Here is a 13,320-nt window from a genome sequence, read left to right as displayed (position 1 = left end):
CTGTGAAATAGTAGAGAAATAGTTTTCTTATGCCGTTAGTCAACCCCACTCCCCTGCCCCTTCCATTGAATTATAAAAGAGCTGAGTTTTTGTTGGGCTGAATTCATTTCAACTTAAAGGGTCTATACCTAGGGCCCAGAGGGAACCAGATACTGGAATTTTCACTTTTCAGCTTCCTGGAGGCCAACGGACTGCAAAACGGCCTGTTACTGGCCTAACACCTTCCTACCCCAGGACAGGACATAGTGGCTAGCTGCTGACCCAAAAGGGGTCCAATTGCCTGGTCCGAGTCCAGGATTTAGATGTCCTAGACAAAAAGGAAAAAACCCACTGATGGGACAGGCAGAGCCAGCCCCTCTTCTGACTATGCCCAAATATAAGAGGTTGACATGAAGGTCAGTGTGGAACTGGGTACTTACTCCGTACAGTTCTGTGCGGATCCGAACAAAGCACCTCCTGTACCATGTTCCGGTATCACTCTCAATTTCAATCAACTCATCTATTTGTTTAGGGGTTTTGATTTTGTTTACCTGTAGAAAGCAACAGAGCAAAAATGCTGAGTTCTCTTCTCTGAAGTTGCTGAGTTTAGGCTCACAATATATATATATTTTTAAAAATTAACATTTTTGGGGGGGTACCAGGGATTGAACTCAGGGGTACTCGACCACTGAGCCACATCCCCAGCCTTATTCTGTATTTTATTTAGAGACAGGATCTCACTGAGTTGCTTAGCGTCTTGCTCTTGCTGAGGCTGTCTTTGAACTCGTGATCCTCCTGCCCCAGCCTCCTGAGCCACTGGGATTACAGGTGTGTGCCACTGTGCCCAGTTTCACAATATATTTTCAAAGGAGCAAGACCTGACTCCTATAAAAAGTAAGCAATATTCAATAATTACTCCATACAAATAGGAGACCACTGGCGTAAGATCCAAATAGCACCTAAGAGAATGGAACAAGAAACGAGTGGCAGGGAATGTTGTAGAGAAATGGGGGAAGAGAAAGCAAAAACAGGACAATATGAAACCAAAATACCCTTCTCTGATCATTTCCATGAAGAAGACATAAACAGATAAAACACTCAGATTAACTTAGGCAGTAAGGTTTATCTTTGTAGACCTGAAGTGACTGTACACATTTTTTCACAACCTATTTGATGCATTTGATCTCCATCCATACTCCTTAAACCTTTCCCATCAAAGCTTTTCATTGGCAGCGTGTCAGTAAGACCCTTTCTTCCTTCTCCCACAGCATGAAAGTGGCTAGCTAACAAATCTCACAGGTGGCCACAATTGACTGAACATTAACACCGATTCCTCCAGTCTCTCCAGGGGAATAAATGGCAGAAGCTCAGCATGAAAAGTTGCATCTACGACTTAAGGTAGTCACTTTTTGCTAAGAAAAAGAGCTACCAAAACAGGTAAAGCAGTGTTTCCATCAAAGAGAATGAATCCTGAAAAGAGGAAAAAAGGAAGAACAGCTCCTTTGTGGCCCTGGCCCCCCTCCCCGTTAATCTACACTGACTGAGTTTTGACCCACCTGAGAGGACATAGAAATGTGCACCCTTTACCCTGGCCTGGGTTTGAGCGGGTTTTTCTGGGGAGCCTGCCAACATCCCAGATGGCAATTCTACTGTATTGTCATCCTCCATACCCGGGTACCTAGGCTGGATTTTGACAGAAAGGATTTGGGGACCCTAAGCATCTTTCAAATTGGATCAGGTAGGTAGTAGTCTCTCTTTGGCTCTGTGAACAAAGGTGTCTATTTCTGGGTTAAATATGGAATTTCAAATATAATCAGTTCAAAATAATCCATGTAGGCATTATTCTGTAATACTCTGGTTGTTTTATTTTTTTATATCACAAGATTTTTTTTTTTTAAATCAGTACTGAGGGTTGAACCCAGAGGTGCTTTACCCCTGAGCCAGCTCCCCAGCCCTTTTTGTTTTGAGATAGGGTCTTGTAAAATTGCGGATGCTGGCCTCAAATTTACTATCCTCTGTTTTAGTCTCCCAAGTATCTGGGATTATAGGCTTACACCGCTGAGCCTGGCAAAGAATGTTCTCATCATTCAACATTTTTCTTTTGAGAGACTTCCACTTCTCCAGTCATCAGCCTTTGATCATTCATGCATTCACTGGCAGCTCCTGGGGTCAGACATGAAGCATCATAGCCTCCAAGCAATTACCACGTAAGAGTGAAAGCATTCACGTGGAGGTCTGTCTAGAATGAGAAAAATACTGCTCAGAACATCCAGTTTGACCTGAAAATTAGAGAGAAGGCTTCGAGGACTCCAGAATTTGAACTGAGCTGGACAGAGAAGTATAATATTTGCCAAGTGTATAAACTGGAGGAAGAACATGCAAACGTTTGGAGATGTGAGGGAACAGTGCAGAGGGAACAGCCTGAGGCATGTGAGGTTGAATGGCAAACCTGAGGAACTGAAAGATGAGGGTATCTGTCGAAAGGACCCAAAAAAATAGGAGGGCCTCATCCTTGTCAACATTGAGGATTTCTGTCTTTATCCTGAGAACAATGTGAAGTCAGTACAGTGTGAAATTGGGGTACATCTTATATATCTTTGTGCTCATGTGCATAGATGTATAATAAAGTGAGATCTATTTTAGAAATAAGTTTCTTGATTGTTTCATATCTTATGTTCATAGCAAGCCACAACAAGTTGTAGCCACATATTTGGATTACTTTTCTCAGGTTTCCCACAAGATTACCTTCCTTTACCAAATTCTGATTAGTTATTGACTTAAAAAATGGTCACGTGTAAACTATTTGCCTTTACGTAAAAGTTGTATTGTAGATAACATCTCTTACATTGTTCGGTATTCATTATAATAGAATTTATTGTAAACTTTTCACAAGTTAGAACTAAAGTTGACTTTTCTTTAAAAACAAATGCATTGCCAATTACTTTATATCAAAAACTGTGTAATCTACCAGGGGCGAGGGGAGGGAAAATGGAGCTATCAAGGAAGGAAATTGACCAAATTATGTTATGTGTGTGAAAAATATGTGATAACAACTCCCACTATTATGTACAATTATTATGTACTATTGAAAAAAAAAAAAACAGAAAAGCACTCTTATGCAATCTATTAAATCCGTCTTTTGCCTTGGTTGTCAGAAAACCCAGTAGTTTCTTGCTTACTTACACTGCTTTGATACTCTAATATAATTGTTTTCTCATTTATTACTGGATTTTAAAAAGACCTTTTAGTAAATAACTTTGAAATTTTACTAAGTTTCTTAATGGTTTCTTAGGGCCTCAGCTAGGAAGGATAATTCTTGACATCTTGGAGAAAACACTATGGGGTTCCTGTGAATGTCTGCCTTTGGAGGGGTTGTATGTCACTGGAAAATGTCCTGAAACCTAGAGACCAGAAGTATTACTGGGTATTTAGTGCCACTGTGTCTCATACAATCTGATCTTTTTTTTTCTTTTTCATGGTATGGGAGTGTCCTGGAACTTACAGTCCTCCTGCCTTAGGATGCTCTATACTTCTTGGCTGAGCAGCAAGTGGAAATAAATAAATTTCAGGTGGATGGCTGGGGCAAAAGCTGTGGCCTGGCAGAGCAGAGGAGATGGCCCAACAGACCTGGATCTCCTCTGACAGCAAGCCAAGGAGAATATGTTGGTGATCCTTTCAACCAAGGCCTCCTCCTCTGGTACTGAGCCTGGGAGTTAGAATAAGTCAAAATATGATCTTTCTATCTTCACCCATCTCTCAGGTTAGTGTTATTTAAATAGCCACAGAACCCTGGAGTTACAGATAGGCATAGATAGGGTTGGCAACCTAGGGACCAAACCAGCCCTTCTGCCTGTCTGAACAAATAAAGTTTCATTAGGACACAACCACGCCCATCTATTTACACATCATCCATGGCTGCCGTTGTATTACTGTGGCAGAGTTAAGTAGTTGAGACAGAAACCAAATGATTCGTAAAGTCTAAATGTGCACACAATCTGAATTGTTATAATTTTTAACTTCATAAATAATTAAAATTTAAACCCTTAAAAAATAAAAAATAAAATAGATGCTAAGCAAGTACATGGCAGAGTTTGTTTATAATGCATGTATATGTGATGTTATTTATTGACTTGAAAGTTTTTTTTTTTAATTTTATCTCTGTTAAGTCTAAAAGAAGGAACAGTTGCTCTTATTTCACTTTGATAATTAAGAAGATGGGGCAAACACATACACAAATGTTTACAGTCTGGTCCTTGCCCCGAACTCTGGTGTGGAGGATTCTCTGAGGAGCAAACTCACCGTGAAGACCTTCTCAGGCTGACCCCGGGCTCTCATGTTGGTGTCATGGATTAACTTCAGAATCATCCAAGCTTCGTCATGTTTTCCAACCTAAGAAATGTCCAGGCAGTGAGGCACTCGCAGTAAAACACATATCTCCCCTGCTTTTCCAATAGCTGTATTCTTAGACCATACTGAGCATAATTGTGCAAAGGCAATTTAGAGAGTCCCACTGGCGAATACAGATTATTTGGATATCATTGAATACACTAGTAGGTCACACAATGTGCCTGTAACTAGAAATAGTGCATGTGGATGGCAGATTTCACTTACAAAATAATAAACCATGTTCTCTTTATTGAATGAAAAGTTGTTTAAGGAGGAACAAGTATTTCCTGGCCATGAGGCAGCTTTTCCACACACTGGTGTTGAAAGCTTGTCTCCATGAAATCAGACTCTCCACAGTTCCAGGCAGGAAGGAAAACTGCACCTACCAAAGAGGCCAACATACTTCCTACAGTTAGCAAGGAACTCTTTCTAGTGGAAGTGGGCTATGTCAGTATTTGTAATAATAAGTATTACCTCCAATAAGAACCGGGGGCTTTCAGGCATGAAGGTGAGGGCTACCACAGAAGAGACACAGGGCAGCGCGCAGACAATGACGAAGACACGCCAGCTGTGAAACTGGTAGGCCGAGCCCATGCTGAAGCTCCACCCTGGAAGAGGAGACAGGAAGAATGAGGAAGGCTTCCTCCAGGGCCCATCAGGAAAGTCACCTGGCATCTCCACCACGGATTTATCAGTCAAGTCCTACGATCCTCAGAGGAATAAGTTGATCAGCCACGGTGACCAACTTAGTTTTAAGTCGACCATTGGCAGTGCTCAAAGAAAGATGCTGGAAACCAAAGGACTTGAGGTCTACGTAGGCACTGCTTGTGGGCTTGTATATAACCAAATTCCAGAAGCCAACATTAATTAGCGAAAACGCTTTTTCCAATTGGTCACTGTGCTGGGTATCTTCTGTTTGCTCTTCCACTGTTTTCCACCCTGCTGTCTGCCACGAATTGGTTCTCTGTAGACTGCATCAATGGCTCCCAGTTAGGTGTGAGTCAAGGAAACAGGTAAGAGAACAGAGGTACCTAGCTCTAAATGGATATAGAAGATTTCTCAATATTACAAAAATAGAATTTTTATTTTAAAATAGTGAAAACAACCACAGTGGGATACAAACAGAAATGCCTTTGAGAATAAAAAGCCAATATTTGAATGAATATTAAAATAATTGAAAGGAGAATTCAAACATGATTCTAATTCAAAGTAATGAGGCATATCAAATCTAATTGAAAACACAGAGGAGATTTATAGAGGCAGAGATGAATTGTGTGGAGTGAAATTCTAATTTATAGCAAAGCTGGGTGTTTGTAAGACTTTCTGTGAACATAAGTCAGGTAGTTTACAGCCCATTCCCAGGACAGTTGCATAATTATTCACTGTTCACACAAGAGCCAAGTGAGATTCTGAAGGGGACATAACTTCCTCAAGGCCACAGAACTGAAGTCACATATCAGAATCTTCCCTGTCAGGATTTGAAACAGAATTATACATCAACACATGGCCTCATGTGTGCATCTACTCACTCACTGAATTTGTTAACAAATGATGTAAACACTAATGACATACTATATAAATCTTAGATCAATAATTTTTTCTGGGAATTTAATATATGGATGTTATGGGGGTTGATTAATTATTTCATAAATGTTAGGGGAGTATGATTGCTCTCAATGTTTTATGTAGCATAAGTTAAAAAGTTTTACCTATCTAATGCAGAAGAAGTTCTACACTGGAACAGGGAAAATATAACTTGCTCATTTCACATTTGATTTTTGGAGCTTCATATAAAGACTTTTTAAAAAAGATTTTATTTATTTATTTATTTTTATGTGGTGCTGAGGATTGAACCCAGTACCTCACACATGCTAGGCAAATGCTCTACCACTGAGCTACAACCCCGGTGACTTTTTTTTTTTTTTTTTTTTTTTTTTAAAGAAATTTTAAGTTCTAGTATTTTAAACATTAGAAGAAAAATGAAAGCTTTCAGTGACACTGTTAATTGCAGGCTCTAGTACCTTCCATAAAGTACAAGGAAGAAGAACAAAGACAAGAAGGGGAAGGCTCTGGTGCTATCAATCAAATACATTAGTTCAGAAAGTGAAGTTTGTAAAGGAGACATTCACTACAGTGAGTAGAGTAAGAAGCTTCTTTTTTAAGAAAAAAAAAATGTTTTGGTTGTCGATGGGCCTTTATTTTATCCATTTATTATTAGGTGATGCTGAGACTCGAACCCAGTCCCTCATGCATGCTAGGGAAGCTCTCTACCATTGAGCCACAACTGCAGTCCTGTAGGAAGCTTCTTGTGGTAGATGGAATAATGCTCCCTCCCCTAACAGATGTTCTCATTTTAATCTCCTGAGCCTGTGAACATGTTACTCTACATGAAAAGGGACTCAGAGAGGCATCTCAAGATGACCATTATTAAATTAGGCATCTTGAGAGAAAGAGATTATCCTGAAGTATATATGACTGTGCCATGTGTAAATGCAGGTGTCCTTCGAATGAAAAGAGGGAAGCAGAAGAGTCTGAGTGAGAGAAGGACAGGGGCTAAGGGAAGCAGAAGTTTGACTGGAGAGAGATCTGAAGATACCATCTGTTTGCTTTGGAGATTGAGGCATGGGCCACAAGCCAAGGAAGATAGGTGACAGGAAGAAAAGGCCAGGACTCCTCTCCTAGACACTCCAAAGGGAAACTCCAGAAGTCCTCCAGAGGTCCTGCCAGTGCACTTGAACTTATGACCTCCAGAAGTGTATACTAATAAATTTATAATGTTAGAGGCCAAAACATTTGTGGTGATTAATTGCAGTGGTAATAGGAAACAGATACACTCCTCTTTGTAATACAGCTTGTTGTAGTCAGCTTTTTCATCACCGTGACCAAAAGTCCCAACAAGAACAATGCAGAGGAGGAAAAGTTTATTTGGTGCTCATGGTTTCAGAGGTCTCAGTTCATGGATGACTGACTCTGTTGCTCTGTGCCTGAGGTGAGGCAGACCATCAAGGTAGAAGGGTGTGTCCGAGGAAAGTAGCTCAGGATGTGGTGAAGAGGAAGCAGAGAGAGAGTGCTCTGTTCACTAGGGACAAAATACATACCCCAAAGGAAAGCTCCCAGAGACTTACCTCCTCCAGTCACATCCTGCCTGCAACCCAGTTAATCCATTCAAGTGGATCAATACACTGATTAGGTTAAGGGTCTCATAACCCAATCATTTCACCTCTAAACTTTCTTGCATGGTCTCACAATACTTTGCCGGGGCACTTCATACCTATACCGCACACAGCTCCCTCGGTAACTTGACTGATGAAAGTTAAGTTGGAGAATTGTAGCTATTCTCTATGAAATGCCAGACTCCCTGCTTTTATTTAGGCTCTCCAGATGCCCATCCAGGGATATCAGGCTCCTTCTCAACAGCTGGTCTTAGGAATGTAGCCCTGCACTCTTAATGCTCTGGAACATCATGTCAGTGGATGAGGAGACATATTAGAAAGTGATCCCAGTTGGGAAGTTTTCAGTTTAGCAAGGAAATTGAACAACAATCTAAAACCGGAACAGAACAAACTGATCCAGAGTCCAGTTCTGCTCAGTTTAAAACAGCTGAAGTTTAGCCTATTCATTGCTGCTCCAGTCCTCCTCTATTTCATTAGCTGTGAAGTCTGTCTTCTTGTCCCTTGCATGGTGTGCATATATCCATATGTGTATATACCCACACATGCACACACATGTGCATTGTGGTGACCTCCTTCTGTGTAAAAAACGTGTTGTCCACCAATTTCTCTTCATTTATTTGCAATATGCTTTTCTCCCACTCTCCTATACTATCTTTATTCCTTTTTCCCATCTCTCCCCAAATATCCAGCAACCTCATTCCTCATACTTGACCTCACTTCCTGATTCTTTGAGAAAAGAAACATGGAAAGAATATATACATCTCATCTGCCCAGTCCTCCATAACCTGATCTGCCTGTTCCTGTCCCATCTCTATAGCAGATGACCTGCCCGTGTGCCACTCTAAGGTCCTCTGGTTCATGTGTACTCTGAAGTCCATCTTTCTCTTTCTCACAGGTATGGCACTCCTGTGATCACCTACGCCTCCTCTCCAGCCCTTACTATCACATTTTCTTACGTCACTTCAGGAGCTGTTCCACCCACAGATTTATGTGCAACATCTAAGTAACAGTCCTTCCTTGGCCCCCACAGGCTTCTGCAGCTGCACTGCTTCCTCTGTTCCTCATGTCACAGCAAAACTTCTCAGAGGAATGGTCAGTGGCAACTGTCTCCACTTTCTCACCCCAAACAGACTTCTGTCCTGAATTCCACACGAATGGGGCTGGTCAAGGTCACCAGTTTTGCCAAACTTAACAGTGACTTCTCTGTCTTCTTCTTACTCAAAATTTCCAAATCATTTCCCACAGCTATCTGTTCCCTTCTTTCTGAAAAGCTTGTTTTCCTTGACTTCCTCATCAGTACTAGTCTCTTTCCCACCTCACTGGCTTTCCTTCAGTTTTCTTAGCTGACTCTTCTGACTGGTCCCCCAAAGTTGGCACTCCCTCAATTTTGGCCATTGATCCTCTCCTCTGTCTACAGGTGGATTCATTTATGTCCAAACTCCATGCACTATCTCCATGCCTTTGTCTGAGAAATGCATCCTGTTCTCTTCCTGGAATGCCGGAACCACATCTCCACCTGCCTATTTACCTCTTCACAGAGCTACCTAGCAGGCATCTCAGAGCTACCATATGCAATTGGAACTTTAGATTTTCTGCCACATTACCAAGGAAAAACTCTCATTTCTCTCTCAACTTCCCCTATTTCAGTTCTTCCAGTCAGAAATTATTCACACTAAAAATCAATATTTCTTCCTTGATTCCCCATTTTCCCTCACTACCCACAATGTTCAACCCATTGGAAAGTTATTCTCTAAAATTTATCTCAAAACCATCCATTTCTTCTTAACTCTGTGGCACTGCATAGGTTCCAGTTCACATGGGCCTCTCCCTGACCTTCAGCAACAGCCTTCTAATTGGTCTCCCTGCCTCTCTTGGTCCTCCATAGTTCACTCTCCCTATAGTAGTCAGAGTTACATTGATAAATGTCAACAAGTGCACTTTGCTCTGCTGTTTGAAAGACTCTCACAGCTCCCAACACATGTGGATTGCAATTCATGTGTCTTACCACAGCTCTAAGACCTGCATGGACTGATCCCTCTTCAGATATCGGAGCTCATTTTCTTCAGCTGATCCTCTTCCTCACTTGGTCCAGTTCCATTGACCTGCCAGCAGTTCTTTGAACATAGAACTTAATCCCATCTTTGGGGCTACACCTTTTTTTCCAGAAGCACAGCCGTACATTTAAAAGTATGTGTATGTATTTTAGTCAGCCTTTCTGAGTTTTTGAAGGAAGATGTTCCCCGCCACCCCCCATCTCTTCCTTTACTGAGTCTCCTACAGGTCCTCAGCATTTGATATTTGCCCTGTCTGGACTGCTCTGTCTAAATATTTACATTGATGTCTGCCTCCTTCAACCGTCCAGGTCCCGGTTTAAGGTTATTTCCCCAGATGAACGCACACACTAAACCCCACTTTCTGTTACTAGAGACCTTTATTGTCTTGATAGCACTTACCATGATCTAAAGCTGTCTTATTTATTTATTTATTTACATGTTTATTACTTGTCCTTCTCCCCACCAGGAAAATAGAATCCCTGTTTTTCTGACTTGCCAGTATCTCCCTAGTGCCATTAGCAAGTTGAGGTCCACAGGAGATGTTATTTAAATGTTTATTTAATGAGCATGCACACACACACACACAGGATACATGTATATATGAGAATGTGCAAAATCACTTCAGGTTGACAAGACCATAGATACTCAGGTTTCCTTTTACTTTTTTTTTCTGGATCCACACCAAACAGCAAAATAACTTTGATTTACGTTTTCAAATAAAATTTGTAAGATTTATTTATTATTTAGATACCATGAGATTTATTTATTATTTTCAGCTGTATAGTTCAATGCATTTTGCATATGTGCAGCCATGTAACCACCACCACAGAATGGTTCTGTCATCTTGAAACTTTTCCTTGTGTTGTACCTTTGGGGTCAACCCCTCCTCAGTTCTCTGTCCTAGTAGTTTTGTCCTTTCAGAATGTTATATAAATGGAATCATTTTGCATTTAGCATTTTGAATCTTAGCATTACATATTTGAGATTCATGTAAATTATTGCATATACCAGTGGCTTATTTTTCTTTGCTGTGTTATGATCCTTTTTGTGAATACATCACAGTTATTCTGTTCACTCACCAGTGGAAGAATTGTTGGATTGTTTCCAGTGTGAAGTGATGAACAAAGCTACTATAAATATATCATACAGATTTTTGAATGCATCAAATTTTTTCTTTACTCTGTATAAATATGTAGAAGTGGAATGACTGAGTCATATAAGTTTCTGTTTAGTTTTATAAGAAGACATTTTTATTTACTTTGTGTCCATTCCTTCATACTTCTATTGAGTAACTATATGTGCCATAGTGCTGGCATGTATAGGCTAATGAGACTGATTCCCAGCCCTCGAGGAGGTTAGAGTCCAGTGGATGAAGCAGATTTGCTAACAGACATGATAAACAATACAACCTATGCTGTGCCAGGTAAAGAAGAAAGTGCGGTGGGATTACAGAGGAGGCTATGGTCTATATGTTTTAAGGGATCTTCTCTCAAGACTTCTGGCCAGTTTCTGATTTGGGCCTATGAACAAAGAAAGCAAATTCTAAAATTTCTACTGTCAGAGATAGATACAGAATTAAATCTGTGCCTAATAAGTATTTGAGTTTAGCCAGGGTTGATCGTCCCCTTTCTACAACATTATAACTGCCTGACTTGGAGTGGGAGAACAGAGCCTGAGAGCAGTAGCAGGCGTCCTAGCCAGGGAACTGGATGCCCCCCTCCTCATGACATCCCGCACTGGGGGTCAAAGGCTAAATAGGAGATAGACAGCATGCGGGTCTTGAGAAATGACCCCACAGATGCTTCATAAAACAAAAAAATACCATCCTCTGCATTAAAAACAAATAAAAGAATGAAGAAGTAAAACACTGATCACATCATTCCTCATCTAGGGATCCAAAGGATCCCTCCTGAGTTCCATTTCAAGATGGACTAAATCTAAATGTAAGAGTCACACAAAAGCCTGGTGTGGCTCGGGAGGCTGAGGCAGGAGGATAGTGAGTTTAAACACAGCCTCAGCAACTTAGCAAGGTCCTAAGCAACTCACTGACACCCTGTCTCCAAATAAAACATAAAAAGGGCTGGGGATGTGGTTCAGTAGTTAAGCGCCCCTGGGTTCAATCCCTGGTACCAAAAATAAAAATGTTACCCAAAGCCTGTACCACAAATGTCGGAAGTAGAGTGAAGGACAGGAATCTGAAACCAAGCCTTATTAAACTAGGAAAGTGGGTTGTTGCTACTGAATACTCATCTACACTTACTAAAATGAGTTCTCTTAAATGAATCCTTTTCATTGGCACCATGCCTTCTTTGTCTTAAAAAAATGATCCCAGCGAAGTTGATGGTTCTAATTGTCCTTTGGACTTTGTTAAAATACTCATTAAAATGTCACACTGTGGGATTTATCTACAGATAATGTAAATTCCATGTGAGGAAGGACTTCAATTAGGGTATTACAGAACACTGTGACTGCACAGCCCTAATCAGTGTGGCACTAATAAGAGTATTATGTGTCTTGCATAATAATCAAGGCCATTTGCCAGCCTCAAGCTAATGTGCTCTGTGATTGCAGAAACCAGCTGCCTCCCCAGTTGTCTGTTTTCCAAGGTGCCAAGGAAAGTATACAACACACACAGTGTGCTGGGTTTTGCATTCTTTTCTGGGCTCTGTCCTGGAAACCCTATCTCAGTACCTACTTTACTATTCTAAATTTGATTGTCAGATATGAGATATCAGTGAAACTGTCTTTGGCAACAAAGCAGATTTTAGTTGCAAGACACAGATCTAATATTCTAAAAGAAAAATCTTAAATATTGCATGAGAGATCAATTTTAATAGTTAAGTAAATCATCTGTATATTTTTGTTTGTAGTCTTTACTCACAGGTACATGACCTACTAAATTTCTCTTTAAAAGTGGTTCAAAATCCATTTTCTTTAGTGAAAAAAACTTAAGAAGGGAACAATGATCAGATGAATTTCTGATTTTATTCCTACATAAATAAAAATTTGTACCTTCAACAAGCCACTGGTTTAACAAATAGACATTACACAATCAGCATGAAACATTAATCCTTGGCTTGAAACTTAGGTTGTCATGCATCCAGTATCATCTGTGGCTATAAGATTTAATCAGTTGCAGCTGGACAGTCCCTGTTGTTGAAATTTTCATCTTATTCTCAATTTGTAAAACAAATAAGTAAATAAATCAGTAAAAGGTGTATGTGTTTGGGGGGTTTGTAACTGGGAGATAGTTATATAAACCGTAGTACAGTATTACTGATTTAGCAGGGAAGATGTTCAAGGTATATAGCCCAGTAGAGGAAAAAAAGCTTTTTTCCAAACAGTGTAAATTGTAGTGATTTCATTTTTATATACACATAAAACATATCATTTGCTGCAGAAAACAAGAGAGAAGAAAAATACACTAAAGTACTTAAATGGTTACTGAGGGCTGGGGTGAGGGTTCATGGGGACTTACACTTTTGACATGACTTCTTTAATTTTTAAATCTTGTATCACCTTATACTATGTTTTACTCGAAAAGGGCATAAACATGTTTTTCAGAGTTATAAGCTCTTAATTTTTCTGAGACTTAGGTGCTGATGAGAGAAGAGAGAGAAGAAGAAAACTGGAATTACAGTTCTGCCACAACTGTATTTGCATTTTTCTGAACTGATGCAGTTGATTCTGATTGTGAAAAACCTAAACATTGACAATGCAGTGGACAT

At 40.2% G+C, this 13,320-nt stretch overlaps 1 protein-coding gene and 1 long non-coding RNA gene across 3 annotated transcripts in view; one reads left to right on the top strand and one right to left on the bottom strand.

Annotated features, from left to right (window-relative positions):
* LOC306664408 overlaps nt 1-13,320 on the top strand; it is a 1,052,029-nt gene that overhangs the window by 635,993 nt on the left and 402,716 nt on the right. The gene's annotated exons all lie outside the window — the stretch shown is intronic.
* The window catches only part of SV2C (synaptic vesicle glycoprotein 2C), a 255,087-nt gene that overhangs the window by 31,847 nt on the left and 209,920 nt on the right, over nt 1-13,320 (bottom strand). For both annotated transcript variants that reach the window (XM_079145201.1, XM_079145200.1), the window contains exons 5-7: nt 4,840-4,973; nt 4,279-4,368; nt 420-530 (exon numbers count right to left, since the gene is read on the bottom strand). In XM_079145201.1, the coding sequence (XP_079001327.1) occupies nt 420-530; nt 4,279-4,368; nt 4,840-4,973 (335 nt within the window). The remainder of the gene's footprint in view (nt 1-419; nt 531-4,278; nt 4,369-4,839; nt 4,974-13,320) is intronic.

Source organism: Sciurus vulgaris, assembly GCF_902686455.1.
Source record: "Sciurus vulgaris genome assembly, chromosome: 6".
Lineage (NCBI taxonomy): Eukaryota > Metazoa > Chordata > Mammalia > Rodentia > Sciuridae > Sciurus > Sciurus vulgaris.
Note: the sequence above shows the minus strand (reverse complement) of the source record. Positions and strands in the feature narration are given on the sequence as shown.